The 21654-nt window shown below is 35.1% G+C and overlaps 1 protein-coding gene across 1 annotated transcript in view; it reads right to left on the minus strand.

Moving 5' to 3' along the window:
• Positions 1 to 4895: 4895 nt before the first annotated feature.
• LOC123527686 (triosephosphate isomerase-like) overlaps positions 4896 to 21654 on the minus strand; it is a 29976-nt gene continuing 13217 nt past the window's right edge. The window contains exons 5-6 of the mRNA XM_045307302.2: positions 6795 to 6974; positions 4896 to 5433 (exon numbers count right to left, since the gene is read on the minus strand). Coding sequence (XP_045163237.2) covers positions 5315 to 5433; positions 6795 to 6974 — 299 coding nt within the window. The 3' untranslated portion in view covers positions 4896 to 5314. The remainder of the gene's footprint in view (positions 5434 to 6794; positions 6975 to 21654) is intronic.

Below are 21654 nucleotides of genomic sequence, written 5' to 3' on the forward strand. Positions count from 1 at the left end.
TCACGTTTCAAAGGCATGCAAGGTTTATAAGTGTGACATTTAACGTCACGTAGAACTTTGTAAATTACCTTTTAGTGCACGGAGGTAGATAATAAGTCTTGACCTGGGATTCTGTCTTCGTCTCTTGTGCATTAAATTCACCACTGAAGTTATACTAACTCTACAATAACATGTCAACAACAGTTTGATTTCGAATACCTTAGTCTAGTCATACTTGGAAGACCGACGACAACTCTTGGGCTATATTATGAAAGTACTCATCTGAATTCACATGGTAACGGAATATTGGAGTGGGTAAACTTGTTTTCTTATCCAGTCATGTACAAAACTCATGTGTATGGCAATATGTGCTGTTTTCAAACTAAAAACTGTTTAAAGAGTGTATTTATTTCCTGAATCAAACGGGCTTGTAAAATTTAACCTAGGCAAATTGCGTCGCAATAGGTTACGTTACATTGAAAACAATTTTAATTTAAAGTGAACCACGAGTAGGTTTGTCTACAGTCAAAACTGGACAATACCTTTGAATGGTTATTTGTGAAGCCATGCAATAAAACATTTATTGGATGGCTTGCCGGTCAAACAGTCAAAAGTATTGGCACGAATTCACCGTATCAACCCACGACCTTAGACAATCGTCTCTCAACAGTTTTTGCTATAACTTTATCGCAAACACCGTGGCAAACAGTTGGTTCATATGCTCCGTCCAGTCGAGTTAAAATATTTAAGCATTCTGAATTCATCATAAATGAACGTGACAAAATACTTCATACGACTTTGAAAGTTCAGGACACAAGTGCAATCTTGACGAATAGCCGGGATACCAAATCTCATGTCACGAGCTTTCATTTCTTTGATGACAGTTTACTTTTTTTAATACTGTAATAAAAATAAATCTTCATTCAAATATGAAGATTAATCTTACGCCCACTTTAATTAAATAAGAATGTTTGGAATGATTTGACGTTTTTGATGTGCAGTAAAATACACAAAGCATCGCACACTAGCGAAGGTAACCGGCAGTGGTAGGCGCGGGATCTTCATCTCAAGCACTATTTCTAAAATGAGCCGCACCATGAGAAAACCAACATAGTGCATTTGCGACCAGCATGGATCCAGAAAAGCCTGCACATCCGCGCAGTCTGCAGGATCCATGCTGTTTGCCAAACAGTTTCTCTAATTGCAATAGGCTTTGAAAGCGAACAGCATGGATCCCGACCAGACTGCGCAGGCTGGTCTGGATCCATGCTGATCGCAAACACATTGTTGGTTTTCTCATGGTGCGGCTCAAATACATTACCTGTTATGAAGGGTCTTGCACATTTCATAACAACTCACGTGCAGACTGTATATTCAACCTGGTTGTGTGCTGCTTCATAACGGGATTTTGTAACGTGACAGGGTTTGGCCAGACGTTATTGATGACGTTTTAAGCCGCAGCTGAGGTACCCCGTTTGATTCTTAGTTCCGAGGGTTTACTCATACACTGTGGTACAGGGCACGAACTGAAATTGTATTTATTTATTTGGGTTTTACGGCGCACCAACACAGTGTAGGTTATATGGCGCCAAACAGGACTACATCTCATTTACATCGAAATAAAAACATGAGGTATGGAATCAAATTGTAAATCAGGTAGAAGACTAAACTGAGGTGCACGTTTGAGCAATTTGTGAATAGCCTAAAATCCTAAGCTGATAAATCGAGTTAGAAGTCCGAATAGTGAATGCATTTTAAAGCCTAAAGAGAGGCAAAGGATTGACCAAAGTGAAATTTTAAGGAAGTACGTTTTCGCAAAAGTTTTGGCTGGGGTGTGGGCGGCTGTGCGGAAGCTGTGACACTTGGCTGAACCAATGTTGGGATCAAGGGATAAGCCTACACTGAGCGGCAGGCTTGAGCCAAAGCTGTGACTGAAGATTTATGCCTAAACGGAGATTCCACATTTGTGCATACAGAGTTGGGACCGAGGGTTTAAACTTACCGGATACGAGTTCAAATTATTAAAGGGGTATGGACGTATATGTTTAGGCCAAAGTTGTGATTGCAGGGTTAAGCCAACACTGAGGTACAGGTCCGAGCCAAAGTCGTACTGCAGGGTTTAAGCTTAAAGGAATGTGCTAAGCTAGACTTCTAGTTTCATTTGATGATTAAGGTCTAAAGGGTGTGACTGAGGACTTTTAAAACCCTTAACTGAGGAACAGGCGTGGGCCAAAGTGCTTGTATTTTGTGGATTCAAGTCTTTACTAACATGCAGGTTCAAGTCAAGGTTGTGACTGAGGGTTTCAGTCTTCACACATGTACAGGCATGAATCCATGTTGTTCAAAATGTAAATGTGGGATGAAGCCTTAACTGATATACAGGTTTGAGGCAAAGTTTTGACGAGGAGTTTAAGCCTAAATGGAGGTATACATTATCATGATTATCATACTAGATTTAAAACATACAACACAGACTTCTAGTTTTGATTGAAGGTTAAGGTTTAGGCAACGTTGTGAATGAAAGTGAATGAAAGTTACTGGCATGAGTTAAAATTGCGACTGAGCATATAAGACTTAGTGAGAATGATGTGAGTTTAAACTGCTTAAACTGAGGTACAGGTGTGAATCAAAGTTGTGTTCAAGGGATTAAGACTAAACTGACATGCTGGTCTGAGCAAAAGCCTCGACCCATGATTGCAGCCAAATCTGAGGTACAGGTATGAACCAAAGTTAAGTCTGAGAGTTAAAGTCTACATTGAGGTACAGGTCTGAGGCAAAGTTATGACCAAGAGTTTAAGCTCAAGCTGAGGAAACAAGTAAAAGTCTAATTATTGACTAAGAATTAAAGGTACTGATTTTATTTACAAGCTGTGAATATGGATTTAAGACTAAAATCAGTCATACTCATGTCAATTTATAAAGTAGCATTTTCAAAAATATGACAATATAACCTTCAATCACCTGTTAGAACTTAAGGGGACGCATATTGCTACATTCACAGTTCATACAGAAATGCGGAAGGGGTGCATATTCAAGAAATCGATGGTGGGAAAATAAAAAACATATTCCTAAACTGATATAATACTGATGGACACCTGTAATATTCAGTATTTTGTGGATAAGGATGTGGTACTATGAATGTAATAGGAAAACAGAGGTCTTTGTGAAAGTACATTCAACACAAAATATTAAGCTTTTGTATAAGGAAAAAACAGGTTTTTTACAATAACAGTGTTCCAAATAATGTTGAAGGGATGAGATTTTCTTTCTAACACACCAGGTTTGCTTAAACATGTAAAAATTTAACGCCACGTCATTTCAGCTCGGGATGGACGCCATATTTCTCATTGATAAAAATGTAAACAAAAAAAATCAGAGTGGGATTAGCATTGCAAGGGCATAACATGACATTCTACACAATGAATACCTTAGAACAGATATCTAAGATGCTACACAGGTCAGGCGGTTTAAATGCATAATGGCGATCACTTGAAATTCATCTTGAAAAGGTGGTTAATTTTAGTTTATTTACATGGTTTTTATTTTCCCACGACTTCTCGGCGATTCACTGCAAATGTATTACTGCGCCGGACGAAAGGTAACTCTAATAAACAACGGGAGACAACTTAGGTGTCAGCACGTGTACGATTTTTAAAAAAACATGTCGATGATTATAATTTCTTATCAAATAATGAATCCTATTCAGATATTCGTCTTTAATATTAGAAAATTATTAATTTCTGTGGACATTTGTCAAAAAATATTACTTACCTTGCACTACTTTGCGCATCAAACTGGTTTCCGCTTCAGTTGTGAGGCACTTCCGTTATACATTTTGACAACAATAACAAAACACAAAATGAATCAATAAAGTCACTTATAAACCGACTGCTACTTAAATCAGTGTAAGTAAAGTTGTTGTTACAACATTATACATGTTCGTTACGTTATGAGATAAAGTTTATCTTGAACTGCATAATCCATTAATTACGTTTAGATGATATTGCATTTACAACTTATTTGACCCCATTTTTTTACGTGAATGACAGCATTCTCGTGCAACTCGTGCAACAGAGTTATGAAAAGTATGGTGGAGAATTCAAGGACAAATTATAAATGACATTAAAGTGAGGATAACTGTATATTCGTCCAGTTTTGATCATTGACATGCCTGCTGTGTATTAGTAACTTTTGTGAACAAGATTAGAATGTTACTTTTGCACATATACACATTGATTGGACCTCTCAACCAAATTTCATACCTTATTTTAGGGATTTTTAAGACAGTACATTTTCAAAAGTTTGTTGAATGTGTTTTGATATTTAAGTGCATTGTAGTTCATGAATACCAAGTTAAAAATCAATAATGGCAACATTTCTAGGCCCTTATTGTAAGCCACTAGACTTCTGTAACGATAAATGTTTAATGTTTTAAGGGGAATATACTCTTTTAGTTTTGGAATGTGGCATTCCTTGACCACCGTATCTTTTCTTATGCACTACTTTGTAAACAAACTAAATAATGTGTTTTAGCTTACATATGCAAAATGAAAAGCATGACAGTGACCATATTTCACATTCTTTCTTTAAATTAGAATCTGTAGGACATTGATAAATGTTTGGACAAGGTGAAGCACTATTATTTTCGCACCAAAAAGTCTTAATTGTTGACTTTGAATGTACACAATAAGTCTTATGTAATTCAACAATAACTTTCTTGTTTCAGTTTTCTCATTTTTATTTTAGTGAGCAATCCTTTGTGTACTTATAACAGCTGAAACAGTATCCATTTCATATACCAAAACCTTGTACTTTTTTGCAGGTAAATTTTATCATACCCCACCCACTTTTTTCTAATTTCAAAGTATGCGTCCCCTTAAACTGAACAAAGTGAGTTGAGTGACAAAAACAACAACTGAGTTTAATCCTTGTACTTATTGTGTAAACAGAAGCAAAACAAAATGAATACAGTGTACAGACTATCTAATAAGATTCAGCACCTCATAGTAGTTCAAATGTTTTAAAAACATTTGTCATTAATTATGCAAAATCTTTTTAAAATGGAAGTATCTCTTTTCATTAATAAAATAATGGAATGTTCTCCATTTTAAGAATGGAACACGCCAAAGCAAAACAGCAAAGAGCACAAACATTCTTTTTAAGAAATAAAAAGTAACTTTGTAATCTTAGTGTTAAATATCTATAGCACTATAAAGCAACACAGACTGTAAAAGTACTGAACAGTGTCATCATCATCATCATCATCATCATCATCATCACCTATGCTACTGAAGTTAAGTATCATAATTCTGGGCTTCTATGGCGTTTAATCAGTTCAAGATCTAGCTTTAACAATTGTTACAAAATCTGGTTTGAGGGAAGCTCCGCCCACAAGGAAACCATCGATGTCTGGCTTCTTTGCGAGTTCTTTACAGTTACCAGCATTTACAGATCCTGAAATAAAAGGTAAACATTTGGTGACTGTTTCATAAAAAGCAACTTCCTCGAACAAAGTACTTCTCTCCTGTCATATTGTAAATCCATGTTATTTCTATTATGTATTCTATTCAAAATCTATTAAATATTTTTTTGACATCAGATTCAGCTGCAACAACATTTTAATATTACTATCCAAAATGAACTGTTTGTAAAATGTCCACACCACATGGCCTAATGATCATTGTGACCTTGACCTTTGACCTAATGTCCTCAAAAATGTAGAAATCATCTACTGACCTGTCTGACCATGTGATATCATTTATAGAAGTTACATAGCTTAAGTCTAAGTATTCTCCAATTATTGAGAAGACTAATTTAAGATCAAAGGACACTGTAAACTTAACCTTTGACCTGCTGACCCCCAAACTGAATCGAGCAGTCTATTTACCATGGGCACTGTCCTGTGAAATTTGATAACCCTATTTATCTAAGGAAAACACAGTTATGAAAACTGTTCTCCAGTAACAGATCAGAAACAGTCTCATGTCCTTTATATTTTGACCTTTGACACCTACTGACCCCCAAAACAACAGAAATCATAAGCTGACCAAAGTCAATTATCCTATGAAGTTTTACTGCTGTGGACCAAACTGTATGACTTCCAGCTATTGATCTAAAACCGAACAGTTACTGACAAACTGACAGTGCACCAACATGAATCAAACTATATACCCTCTCTTCTTCGCTGTAGGAGTGGAGGGGGAGGGATAAAACCACAGAGATGAAATATCTAAATTAAAATTTTGAATTTTGTTAAATATTGTTATCCTTGATAATTTCTGTTACTGAAAAGGCATTTCTGTATTTTAAAGTAGGAAAACATTGAACTATTAACTTTCATTTACAATTTGTACTGTACAAGGGTTGTCCCAGAAAATCGCGAGCTTTTTTTATTCTTATATTTCTGAAAGTGCGTGCGACCGTTTCTTTCAAAATTACGTCACCATGTTAACATAAGTAATGTCAAAGACTTGAAATGCAATATAATTATGCGCCACACGTTGCTGTTAACGACGATATAAATTTTAATCCTGTGAGATGTGTATCGGGTAAGTTACATGAATTTAAAAGGAAGCCGCTTCTTTTTTGTAGGAGGAAAACTGAGCGTGCGCCGACTAGCACTGACTGCCGTCCATTATTGAAACAATACTCAAATAATATGACTGATATTTAATCTATAGTCCTGTAGAGTATACATTGAAATAACATCAATTAAAATAATTATTTGATGCGTCGCTTATTTTCGAAATAATAAAAAAAGTTTGAGATTTTCTGGGACAACCCTCGTAATGCTGAGTGGAAACTTTGACACGTACCTCCATAAATAATTCTAACACTTTTAGCTACATCTGCAGATACTTTACTTGACAGCCATTCTCGAAGTTTCTGATGAACTTCTTGGGCTTGCTCTGGCGTGGCAGTTTTACCTGTTCCTATTGCCCAGACTGGTTCATACGCAATGACTACCTTGTCCCATTCTTCTTTCTTGATATTATCTGAAATACAGTCCAACCTCTGTTACCATGGTAATGACAGTAGAGGAAAAAATTCTTTACAAGTCAAGTAGATTTACACTACAACATAGTATCCACTGTATCAGCAGCCATTGTCATATATTTAATAAGAATCTGTATCTCATAAATTGATGCAAATTTGTACAACTTAATTAACAAGTGACCGAGTTTTGCAGTGGCAATACAGAAGTCCCCTACCAATGGAAAACTTTGTTAGTGGTCGTCCCTTTGGTTGTTGGCAAGTGCTAGGACTACAAACGTTTCAAGTTGTTTAGGAGCTAAGAAACAAATACTATTTTTACTTAAATTTCAATAGTGACCTTGACCTACAAGAATAGTTCATGTATGCCACACATTGTCTCATCATGGGGAACATTTGTGTGTAGTACTAAGATAATCCATCAATACACATAAAAGTTATGGAGTGGAAACAACTTTTATTTGACCTTCAACAGTGACCTTCACCTTTGACAGACAACCATGGGTCATGTGCGCGACACTAGTCTTATCATGGGAAACATTTTTGTGTGGTAATAAGACAAGAGACCCCCCACCCCAAAAAATGGACCTAAGTCGCTCACCTGAAGAAAAAACTTACCCATCTGACTTTGCTTCTTTCTAGGTTTGGTGATAATCCTTTAAGCTGCTCATTAAAACAAAAGTTATAAAAAAATTTTTTTCTTCTATATTTTGCTGTCACACAACAAAAAGGCATAACATCAGAAGAAATCATTCAAAGGTATTTCTATTTCAACTCTAAAAGGGCCCAAGTGCCCCCATTTGAAAAATTTGGCATAAGAACTTAAAATGATGATACAGACATGGGAATGGGGATTTTCTTCAACCAAACTATAAAATCAATGAAAACTAGATGTGTGTCCTTAGGACAGTGGTGCCCACCCCCCTTCCTGTCACTGTACATGGTTTCATGACTACAGGTGAAATGTTTTTTAAGAGAAATAAACATGAACTTTAAAGCACTTCATGTGTATTTTCAACTAAGTCAAGGACCATAACTCCAAACTGAAATCCAAAATAGAACTAGGTGTTTTTGTCACAAAAACATGTCTCCCCCTATGTATACCTTTAGCTCTGGCGGCCATTTTGTGCAGGGAAGCGGAACGTGCCCATGATATGAACATCTAGGCTTGGTACTGATGACTCCTGTGAAGTTTCGTCGAAATCTGTCCAGCAGTTTGACCTGTGAAAGCTGGACAAGTTCTTTCTATTTTTAGCTCTGGTGGCCATTTTGTGCAGCAAAGCAGAACGTGCCGGCGATATGCACAACTAGGCTTGGTACTGATCACTCCTGTGATGTTTCATCAAAATCTAGCCAGCAATTTGACCTGTGAAAGCCGGACAAGATTTTTCTATTTTTAGCTCTGGTGGCCATTTTGTGCAGCGAAGCAAAACGTGCCGGCAATATGCATAACTAGGCTTGGTACTGATCACTCCTGTGAATTTTCGTCAAAATGCAGCCAGCAGTTTGACCTGTGAAAGCCGCACAAGATTTTTCTATTTTTAAGCTCTGGCTGCCATTTTGTGCAGCGAAGCGGAACGTGCCGGCGATATGCACAACTAGATTTGGTACTGATCACTCCTGTGATGTTTCACCGAAATCCAACCAGCAGTTTGATCTGTGAAAGCCGGACAAGATTTTTCTATTTTTAGCTCTGGTGGTCATTTTGTGCAGCGAAGCGGAACATGCCGGCGATATGCACAACTAGGCTTGGTACTGATCACTCCTGTGAAGTTTCATTGAAATCCAGCCTGCAGTTTGACCTGTGACAGCCGGAAAAGCTTAATGTGGACGGACAGACTGACGGACAGACAGACGGCAAAGGCAAAAACAATATGTCTCCCCCATGTATGGGGGAAACATAACACCAGTTGTACAACTTCACATGCTATATACTGGCAACAATCATTCAATGTTCTATGGCTCTAAGTCAGATACTTTTTGAGATGCATGTGACAAAAACTTTAAGCCCTTTTATGCTGCTTGGCTGAGTGAAATCTCAAACTTCACATGCTGAATAATATTCCTTTAATGTTTAATAATCCTTGGTCAAATACTTTTTGAGATATATGCAACACAAACCTTTAGGCCCTTTCTATGCATATTCTTTACTAAGTCAAGGACCATAACTCTAGTGTGGCTTTAAAAATTACAATTTAAACATAATCATGTGATGTTTGATGACTCTGTGTCAAATACTCTTTGCGATATGCAAGACACAAACTCGGATGGACAGACGGACGTCTTTCAAACAGACATTTGCTGAGTATTTCTATTGTTATAAAGTATCAAACAAGCAACAGAAAGTACCCAATAAGCAGTATGTAATGTCTTCTTTACAATCTTGTATTTGTCTCATGTTTTTGTATGTATATAAACTGAGAATTTGGTGAATAAAACTTGAAACTTGAAGCAGTATGGAGTGAATAGAATTTACCGTTTTCTACTATCCTCGGTACCTACAAAACGTCCTCTCATTTGCTCAAACAAATGGACGGACGGACAAGGGCAACTATAAGTACCCACCACTCCTAAAATAACAAGAGCTGTCATAGGACAGCAACGCTCTACTATTCAACAGCCTTGTCAGTTGAATGAATATTAAAGTCCAAAAAGGGGCATAATTTTGTAAAATTGAAAAACAGGGTTATGAAACCTGTACAATGCATATCAGCTCATGACAATGGACAATTGTCTGAAATTTCAACCCATTCCCATTAGTGGGTACTGAGATACCAGCTTACATACAAAAACTCATCCAAAAAATGCTAAGTTGGAAAAGGGGCATAATTTTGTAACAATGCTAAGTAGAGCTCTGGAACCTGTGCAATGCATGTAAGATCATCACAGTGAACAAGTGTGTGAAGTTTCAATCCATTCCCATTAGTGGGTACTAAAATACCAACTTACATACAAAACCTTAACCAAAAATTTCTAAGTCGAAAAAGGGGCATAATTTTGTAAAAAAGCAAAATAGAGTTATGGAACCTGTGCAATGCATGTCAGATCATCACAGTGAAAAAGTGTGTGAAGTTTCAATCCATTCCCATTAGTGGGTACTGAGATACCAGCTTACATACAAAAACTTAACCAAAAACTGCTAAGTCGAGAAAGGGTCATAATTATGCAAAAAAGCAAAATAGAGTTATGGAACCTGTACAGTGTAAGTCAGTTTATCACAATGAATAAGTATGCGAAGTTTCAATCCATTCCCACAAGTGGTTACTGAGATACCAGCTTACATACAAAACCTTAACATTCATGAAGTTTAATACTGTAAAATCATTTAATTTTGTGGGCATTAAATTTCGTGGGTTTGGTTAAAACAGCAATTTCTTGGGGAAATAAATTTGTGGATTTCAATTGTTGAACATAAAATAAATGGGAATTTTACTTGTTCATTGGGATTAAATTTCGTGGATGGACTCAATCACGAAATCCACGAAAATTAGTCCCCCACGAATATTAATGATTTAAGTATTTGAACTGAAATAAAATTCATGCAGTTTATTTGTGTATTTTGGATTAATATCAAAGGTAAGACCAATTTATATTTCAGTGCAGATCCCCATGTCTGTGTTACTCGCCAACACTTTGTTGTAACATAACCCTGGAATATCCAAATATGGTTAGGTAGTAGGCGGAGCTTTGAAAGCCCATGAAAACCCTATGAAGTAAAAATTCTTCATGATTAAGTACAGTACTTACTGACTACCGTCCAGCGATTTCACTGGCTGAAAATGTAGGTTATATTCTAATTTATTTCAGAAGGAAACATTATAAGGATCTTACATGCCTGCCAGTGTAAGACGGAGTTTTCCCTACCTGAGGGACAGTGTGGAATGGAAAACCGTTAGCGAGGTTTTTTTTTATCCAAGCTGTCCCATGGGTTGGGAAAACAGCAGCTGCTGTCTTACACAGGCAGACATGTTAGATCATTTTTCTTGCCTATCACTGTCAAAATAGATCGTGGAGACAAATAGATTTGGGTATTTCCTGACATTATTTATATAGTTTATGACGTCATAATAGTGCCAGTGCTATGTGATGTCACCTTAGTGCACGCTATTTTAGACAAGATTTTTCCCTAGGGAAAGACAGGAATATCTATCCCCGGCGCGTGCTTGGAAAAATGTACACTTTCCCCACTAGGTTGGCAAGAATCTCCAGTATTTCAGGCAAAGGTAGGCACCAGGTTGAACCATCAACCTTTTTGCATGTCAGCTGGATAGCTTCCTCACATGGAACAATTTTACATCCTAATTAAGTTTTTGAACCAACAGCAATTAAACGCTTGTGATTTTAACCATTGGGCCGAGGTAGCTACAGCATTTCTGTTGAGATATATTTATCTCTCTATAACTGGCTACATTTAAAGATAATTTTTATAGCTCAATAATAACCTTACTAAACCAGTGTGTATTTGTTTAAAGTACAAAAGCCCACATGCAACATACCTATAACTACCTGCATTTGTCTATTTACCACAACTACTATGTAACATACCTATTAGTATGGTCACGTGACATGGTGTAGAGGTGCACGGTGTTCTCTCGCTCTGCAATTTTTTGGTTATTTTTCCAATTCAAGAGACTTTTGGACAGCTTTTTAACACAGAAAATCTGTTGTTATAAGTGACTATTAGTAGTGCTTTCGTTGGAATGGGAAAAAAATCGGATAATATGGCAGAAAACGGGAATTTACATGCAGACCTATTGAGACCGCAAAGTAATAATGGCGGAGGTGGTGACGTGGACGTGTGTATCAGTCGTGAAGATGATTGGTTTTTAATGGATAAACAAGGGAAAAAAAGGCAGAGACGCTCAACAGGTGGGACCTTCGATACTTTTGACCATGATAGAAGTAATAAATCTTGTAATTTGTCAAAAAATGATTTTAAACAACTTTCCACGGATGATAAACTAGTAACGTTATTTGAAATGCTGACACACACAAACAGTTTGACTACACGTGTACAAAATGTTGAGCAGCAGATGCAGTCTGTTCTACATGAAAATACAAGAACCAATCAGCGAGTGAAAACGTTAGAGTATCGAAGTATTGATGCCGAAGCCAGAAGTAGAAGGAACAATTTAATTTTTCGCGGAATACCAGAAATTTACTTATCAGAAAACTGCAGAGCAATTGTTAAGTCGTTTTTGCGTGATAATCTAGATATTGACCCCAGTGGTATTTATATTCAACGTGCGCATCGATTAGGAGCTCCGGGGCGTGACAACTCAAGACCAATTATAGTCTGTTTCAGAGACTACCAGGACGTTGAAAACATACTGTCGTCCGCATACAAACTAAAGGGTAAAACTGACCTAGGAATAAACAGAGACTACCCGAATGAGATAGTTGAAGCCAGATCTCGTATATGGCCAAAATATAAAGAAATGAAATCCAAAAACCCGCCACGCACAGTACATATTGGTTATCCGGCCAAACTGATAGTAAAAAAGCAAGTAGTATGTCGAGGGTTCAATGCAATAAGGGCATATCTGCATATAGTTATTATATGTAGATACGCCCTTATTGCGTTGAACCCTCGATGTGACGAATTTCCTGACTGGAGGCAAGTGTTGGAAAAATCCAGGCATGGAAAGCCCCAAAATACTACGAACTCACAGAAAAGGAGCAACACGACGGTAGGGTCCGAGATTCAAACTCATAACCGGTTCGAAACCTTGATGGAAACTGGGGGCTCTTCTAGCAGTGATTCAGAGTCTCATTCGTCTGACGACCAGTCTGAAGAACAAATCGATCAATACAGCCAAACAATGAGTGAATACGAAAATAGGAGAGACACTCATTTCGTTTCCTCAATTAGAGTCACACCTGTGATACCAAGTGATAAATCACCAGATGTAAGTGTTACCTAGGATGTAGGGGGAGATGTCCCGAACATTTGTAATAAGTATAACGCTAGTAAAAACAAGAGCTGTCGGAGGACAGCAACGCTCGACTATTTAACAGCCTTGTCGCTTGAATGAATAAGAAAGTCGAAAAAGGGGCATAATTCAGTAAAAAAGTAAAATAGGGTTATGGAACCTGCATAGTGCTTATCAGCTCATGACAGTGGACTGTGAGTGTATGAAGTTTCAATCCATTCCCATTAGTGGGTACTGAGATACCAGCTTACATGTAAGAATTTAACCCAAAAACTCCTAAGTTGAAAAAGGGGCATAATTTTGTAAAATGCAAAGTTGAGTTATTGACCCTTTGCACTGCATGTCATATCATGACAGTGAACTAGTGTGTGAAGTTTCAATCCTTTCCCATTAGTGGATACTGAGATACCAGCTTACATACAAAAACTTAACCAAAAATTTCTATGTTGAAAAAGGGGCATAATTTTGTAAAAAAGCAAAATAAAGTTATGGGACCTGCTTTGTGCATGTCAGATCATGACAGTGAACAAGTGTGTGAAGTTTCAATCCATTCCCATTAGTGAGTACTGAGATACCAGCTTACATACAAAACCTTAACCAAAAAATTCTAAGTCGAAAAAGGGGCATAATTTTGTAAAAAAGCAAAATAGAGTTATGGAACCTGTGCAATGTAAGTCAGTTTATCACAGTAAATAAGTGTGTGAAGTTTCAATCCATTCCCACACAAGTGGTTACTGAGATACCAGCTTACATACAAAACCTTAACCAAAAATTTCTAAGTCAAAAAAGGGGCATAATTTTGTAAAAAAGCAAAACAGAGTTATGGAACCTGTGCAATGTAAGTCAGTTTATCACAGTGAATAAGTGTGTGAAGTTTCAATCCATTCCCACAAGTGGTTGCTGAGATACCAGCTTACATACAAAAACTTAACCAAATTGGGACGCGGACGCGGACGCCGACGCATGGGCGAGTCCAATAGCTCTACTATTCTATGAATAGTCGAGCTAAAAACTCTTAAGTTAGGTTCGCTAAATGTATGTGGCCTTAAAAGGCGCTCAAACTTTCCTGAATTTATTACTCTTATAAATGACTACGACATATTTTTTGTATCGGAATCTAAGCTTGACACAAATGACATTATCTCTATTGATGGCTATACTTATGTTAATATACCTAGAAAGCAAAAATCTTTAAGAAAGTCTGGTGGCATTGGCGCATTTGTCAAAAATTGCATATTTCCATATATTAAAGTATTAGAAACACAGTGTGATTATCTTATGTGGTTAAAACTATGTAGTAAATACACAGATATGGACGATGATTTAATTTTTGGTAATACAGTGTAACTTCCGAAAACCGGACCTTCTGAATACCGAAAACCTTTGAAAACCGCACGAACCTCAAGGTCCCGATTTTTTCTGTTCTTATTTCTATATATTTTTAACTTCTGAAAACTGGAACTTCTGAATTCTGAAAACCGGACGTTTTTTGAAGGACATTTATATATTTCAACACTAAAATTGACTTCTGAAAACCGAGCAATAAAATTTTTGCTGGTTTAAAAGTGTCACCTGTTAATCCAAAAACGCTGTCAACATGTTCTTTTGTTTACCTATCAGCGGCCCACGTTTATTTTGACACGCTAGATAATCACAATGATCATTTGATGCAAAAGTAAGGAAGTAATCAGTGATTACTTTCATTTGTATTCAATTTATGAAAACGTGATAAATTAAATATCTTAGTGTGAAAAACTTTTTTAATGTTTGAACGAAAGTAAAGTAGGTGTTTTAGTTCATGTAGTTACATCGATTAAACTATGCAGTGTCAACATTAATGAAATGTTGTCGAACTCCGAACTCCAAAGATAGTAAAATGTAAGTGGAAAATATTTGCGTATATGCTATTATATAAGATATGTTGTTTCTTTTTACATCTGTTATTTATGTATTTATTATCCTTAATGTTTGTAATTGATTAATTAATTAATTGACTAATTATTTACTTTTAATGAAATTGTAAAATTGAAAAGGATAATAATCTCCAACACCCTATGTGTAAGGAAACATAACTCCTGTGCACCAAGTCTACATTGCTTACAAACTTTTAAACCTCTGAATTCCGGAAACTTCCAAAAACCGAACTTTTAGGCTGGTATGGAGGTCTTTCGGTTTTCGGAAGTTACACTGTATTTACGTGCCGCCATTGCAGTCACGTTTTTATAACAGTGATGAATATGAAATTTTTGAAAATGAAATTTCAGACATGTGTAATAGATATACCTATATATACTTGTTTGGAGATCATAATGCTCAAACAGCTGAAATGTCAGATTTTACTGTCTGCGATGAATTTTTAGCAGATATTTTTGAATTTGATTACGATGCAATTAAATTTTTGGACCAGAAAGCATTAATGGAACATTATGGTATAAAGCTTAATCGTAAATCACAGGATAAGAAAAAGAATAATCACGGTTATAGATTAATTGATGTTTGCAAGAATAACAACCTAATAATACTTAATGGAAGATTTGGGAAAGATAAAGGAATAGGTAAAATGACATTTAGAAATACGTCTGTGATAGACTATGCAATTTCATCGTTAGATGGTTATACTATATTGGAAGATTTTAATATAACTGAACTCGATAATTTATATTCTGATGGGCATGCACTCCTAGATTGTAATATAAAAATACCATCAAAAAATGCAATGAACTTTAAAGCACATGAGCAAAGTTTTCCTAAATGGGATAATAGATTAGCTGACGAATTTGTCTCAAATATACCAGAAAAGGTAGTCAATGACATAATAAAAAATATTGAAGAAAATAGTCAACAGGCTAACCAAACCCACGTAGATAGTATAACTGAGCTCTTAAATAACATGTTCATAAATAGTGCAGAAAAAACATTCCCACGTAAAGTTAAACACTATATTCCTAAACATAAGAAAATTAAACCATGGTTTGGTTTTGAATGCAAAAAGTCCAGAAAATGTTATATTAAGGCAAGAAAAAGGTATAATAAAAATCCATCAGAAGAAAATAGGTCAATATTAAAGTCGTTGTGTAGAAAATATAAAAACACTATGAATAAATATATGAATGATTATAATAAGAATAATGAAAATAATCTAAGGAAGATGCAATGTAAATACCTAAAGGATTACTGGAAATACCTTAACAGAATTAATGCTAAAAAACCTGTAGAAATGCCAACCTTAGAATCTATGTACGAATATTTTAAACAAGCTAGCAACAACTATAATCATGATACAGATGAAACTGATATTCTAAGCACTGCTGACATAATGAATAACCAAGACAATATACTTAACTCTCAGATTACCCCAGAAGAAATAAAAACATGTATAAAATCACTTAAAAATGGTAAATCTGTAGGAATAGACAACATTTTAAATGAATATATAAAATCAACCAGTCACAAGTTACTACCTTTGTACGTTTCTCTTTTTAATCTGATATTAGACACTGGAATCTTGCCCATTAAATGGACACAGGGAATAATAATACCTATATACAAAAATAAGGGTGATTCAAAAGCTCCTGAAAATTTTCGACCAATAACTCTACTTAGTTGTGTTAGCAAACTCTTTACTTCTGTACTTAATAATAGGCTGAACAGATTTCTTGAAGTAAATAATGTACTAAATGAAAATCAAGCTGGTTTTAGGAAAAATTACTCGACTTTAGATCACATATTTACACTGAACTCAATTGTTGAAATACTAAGAAAGCTCAAAAAGAAGATTTTTTGCATATTTGTAGATTTTTCTAAGGCGTTTGATTCTGTATGGAGAGTAGGTCTATGGCATATATTGTTGGACAATAATATAACGGGTAAATTTTTTAATGTGATCAGAAATATGTACTCCAATATAAAATCTTGTGTCTCTCAAAATGGAGAAAAATCTCCCTTTTTTGACTGCAATTGCGGAGTTAGACAGGGTGAAAATCTTTCACCTGTGTTTTCTCGTTATTCCTAAATGACCTCGAAGGTTTCCTATCAAACAGAGGTAATACAGGAATCGAACTCCCACAAGTTGACCATGATATAGATATACTTTTAAAAATTTTAATCCTTCTGTACGCTGACGACACAGTCCTGTTATCAGAGGACCCCACTAAGTTGCAAGAGTGCCTAAATGATTTTGTACAGTATTGTAATACTTGGAATTTGAATATAAATATAAGCAAAACTTAAGTGCTAATATTTGGCACAAGAGCAGACGGAAATTATTCATTTAAAATTGGAGATACGACCATAGAAATTGTTAAAAGTTATAAATACTTAGGTACTTTTTTTGCAAAATCTGGCAGTTTCCTTACAACTAGAAAACACTTGGCTCAACAAGCTAGGAAAGCTCTACATTTACTGTATAAAAGAATATATAATTTACATCTGCCTGTCGACTTGATATTTAAACTTTTTGATTATACAATACTACCTATTTTAACATATTCCTCAGAGATTTGGGGATATGAAGACTGTACTCTGCTAGAAAAGATACATTGTGAATTTTTAAGAAAAGTACTTCATCTTAGAAAAAGCACTCCACTGTACATGTTGTATGCTGAGTCAGGTAGATACCCTATTGACATAACTATCAAGACTAGAATGATTGGATTCTGGAACAGAGTTGTCACAGGAAAACAAAGCAAATTATCATTTAAGTTATATCAATATATGTGTAATCTACCAAATTTTGAATCAAAATGGTTAAATAAAATTAAGTCTATCTTTTCTGAAACAGGAAGGAATGATATCTGGTTATATCAAAATGAGATTCAATCTAAAACTGTAAAACTTACTATAAAACAAATTCTTATAAATCAAAATTTACAAAACTGGCATTCATCTCTTACTAATTCTAGTAAGGGCAGAAATTATGCATTTCTAAAAGATTCCATTAAGCTTCAAAAAGCTATTTACTTGAACTTAATAATCAGGACCTTATAAACATGAAAAAATTTAGAACTGGAAATCACCATTTTCCTACTGAAACTGGCAGATGGGCAGGTATAGATATTTCTGAAAGGAAGTGCATGCTCTGTAATCTTAATGATTTGGGCGATGAATACCATTACTTGCTAAAATGTCCCTATTTTGAGTTGGATAGAAAAAAATACGTCAAAAGGTATTATTTTCGCAGACCAAACGTTTTGAAATTTAAAGAATTATTAACAAATACTTCAAAATCTGTTCTACAAAAAACTTGTAAATTCATCAAAGTGTTACTGAATAAAGTAACAAGTAACAGAACCAATTAACTCTTACTTCAGTTATAATTATATTTTTTTATTTTTTATTTTTTTTTTATTTCCAAACGCGGCAACACCCATCTTAATTCACTGACGTTTGTCTGTTTACGAACATTTTTGTTAATAACGTATACGTTAGAAATTAGATACTGTTGAATTTTCAACGCCAGCCATTTGCAAACTCTGCTTTCACTTTCTACATTTTTTTTTATTTGTATTCATCAGTTGTATTGTATTTTATACATGTAGCCTAATGACACATTTTATAATGCATACAATTTGTTTTGACATTATTATACAAGTTAGTCACTTATTTATCCCTTTCTACTTTTCTAGCCATATTAACCTGAATACATATAAACAATATGTCTATCCACTCACCTATTGCTGTACAATCACCAGTTGTTTACAAACACGTGGTCCCCTAATCCATTACTGTTAGATCTATATATATTCGTATATCCGTGATAATGTACATGTATGTAAAACCAAACATGTTTTTTTCCCAAGTCTTATATGTAAATCCACAATCGTTGAATATATAATCACATGTGTAACATTCTACATTTCTGAAAAACCACTCCATAACTCTCACATGTAAATTACACACCTTGACCTGAATAAACCACGTGACTTATGTTTACTCACACGCCAGCTTTAATCATGCTTTCCTCCCACGCACAGTCTATAGTCTATTTCAATAACTTAGTACTTCTGCCCCAATTTACTTGTCCAGTTAAAATTTGATAGGGAAAATTAATAAGGTCAACTGGGCATTTACGTCATTAGTGAATTAAGTCAGTTATAAATCGTCCCGGGTTAAAGTATAATAACGAAGGTAAATATGTTATCTGGGCATTCACCCCCCCCCCTTCCCCCTTCCCCCTCCCCCCTCCCCACCATGTGCACCTCCTGCCCCACTATCTATTGAAGTACGATCATCAACTCTTCTCTCTTTTTTTATAGTCACTGTTTATAATGTTATAATGAAATAGAAATAATGTTAGCATACTTACTTTTATAGAAACACCATGCCATATGAAAATTTGTAATAATTTACTTTTGTCTGTATACTCACATGTTGCATATGTAATTTGAGTTAATAAAGTCATGTTCTGTTCTGTTCTGTTCAGTACCTGCATTTGTCTGTTTACCAGAGTTTCTGAGTTACATACGGTACCTATAATTGCTTGCATATGCCTTTTGTTACACTTCTAATACATACCTATAACTGTCTGTATTTGCCTGTGTACTACAACTTCTGTGTTACATATGTATAAGTGTAACGGCCTGCAATTGTCTGTTTACAACAGCTTATATATTACAAATGTACATACCTACAATCGCTTTCATTTGTTCAAATACTACAACTTCTGTGTTACATACGTATAAGTGTAACGGCCTGCATTTGTCTGTTTACAACAGCTTATATATTACAAATGTACATACCTACAATCGCTTTCATTTGTTCAAATACTACAACTTCTGTGTTACATACGTATAAGTGTAACGGCCTGCATTTGTCTGTTTACAACAGCTTATATATTACAAATGTACATACCTACAATCGCTTTCATTTGTTCAAATACTACAACTTCTGTGTTACATACGTATAAGTGTAACGGCCTGCATTTGTCTGTTTACAACAGCTTATATATTACAAATGTACATACCTACAATCGCTTTCATTTGTTCAAATACTACAACTTCTGTGTTACATACGTATAAGTGTAACGGCCTGCATTTGTCTGTTTACAACAGCTTATATATTACAAATGTACATACCTACAATCGCTTTCATTTGTTCAAATACTACAACTTCTGTGTTACATACGTATAAGTGTAACGGCCTGCATTTGTCTGTTTACAACAGCTTATATATTACAAATGTACATACCTACAATCGCTTTCATTTGTTCAAATACTACAACTTCTGTGTTACATACGTATAAGTGTAACGGCCTGCATTTGTCTGTTTACAACAGCTTATATATTACAAATGTACATACCTACAATCGCTTTCATTTGTTCAAATACTACAACTTCTGTGTTACATACAGATAAGTGTAACGGCCTGCATTTGTCTGTTTACAACAGCTTATATATTATAAATGTACATACCTACAATCGCTTTCATTTGTTCAAATACTACAACTTCTGTGTTACATACAGATAAGTGTAACGGCCTGCATTTGTCTGTTTACAACAGCTTATATATTACAAATGTACATACCTACAATCGCTTTCATTTGTTCAAATACTACAACTTCTGTGTTACATACAGATAAGTGTAACGGCCTGCATTTGTCTGTTTACAACAGCTTATATATTACAAATGTACATACCTACAATCGCTTTCATTTGTTCAAATACTACAACTTCTGTGTTACATACAGATAAGTGTAACGGCCTGCATTTGTCTGTTTACAACAGCTTATATATTACAATGTACATACCTACAATCGCTTTCATTTGTTCAAATACTACAACTTCTGTGTTACATACATATAAGTGTAACGGCCTGCATTTGTCTGTTTACAACAGCTTATATATTACAAATGTACATACCTACAATCGCTTTCATTTGTTCAAATACTACAACTTCTGTGTTACATACAGATAAGTGTAACGGCCTGCATTTGTCTGTTTACAACAGCTTATATATTACAAATGTACATACCTACAATCGCTTTCATTTGTTCAAATACTACAACTTCTGTGTTACATACAGATAAGTGTAACGGCCTGCATTTGTCTGTTTACAACAGCTTATATATTACAAATGTACATACCTACAATCGCTTTCATTTGTTCAAATACTACAACTTCTGTGTTACATACAGATAAGTGTAACGGCCTGCATTTGTCTGTTTACAACAGCTTATATATTACAAATGTACATACCTACAATCGCTTTCATTTGTTCAAATACTACAACTTCTGTGTTACATACAGATAAGTGTAACGGCCTGCATTTGTCTGTTTACAACAGCTTATATATTACAAATGTACATACCTACAATCGCTTTCATTTGTTCAAATACTACAACTTCTGTGTTACATACAGATAAGTGTAACGGCCTGCATTTGTCTGTTTACAACAGCTTATATATTACAAATGTACATACCTACAATCGCTTTCATTTGTTCAAATACTACAACTTCTGTGTTACATACAGATAAGTGTAACGGCCTGCATTTGTCTGTTTACAACAGCTTATATATTACAAATGTACATACCTACAATCGCTTTCATTTGTTCAAATACTACAACTTCTGTGTTACATACAGATAAGTGTAACAGCCTGCATTGTCTGTTTACAACAGCTTATATATTACAAATGTACATACCTACAATCGCTTTCATTTGTTCAAATACTACAACTTCTGTGTTACATACGTATAAGTGTAACGGCCTGCATTTGTCTGTTTACAACAGCTTATATATTACAAATGTACAT

Source organism: Mercenaria mercenaria, chromosome 14 (genome assembly GCF_021730395.1).
Source record: "Mercenaria mercenaria strain notata chromosome 14, MADL_Memer_1, whole genome shotgun sequence".
Lineage (NCBI taxonomy): Eukaryota > Metazoa > Mollusca > Bivalvia > Venerida > Veneridae > Mercenaria > Mercenaria mercenaria.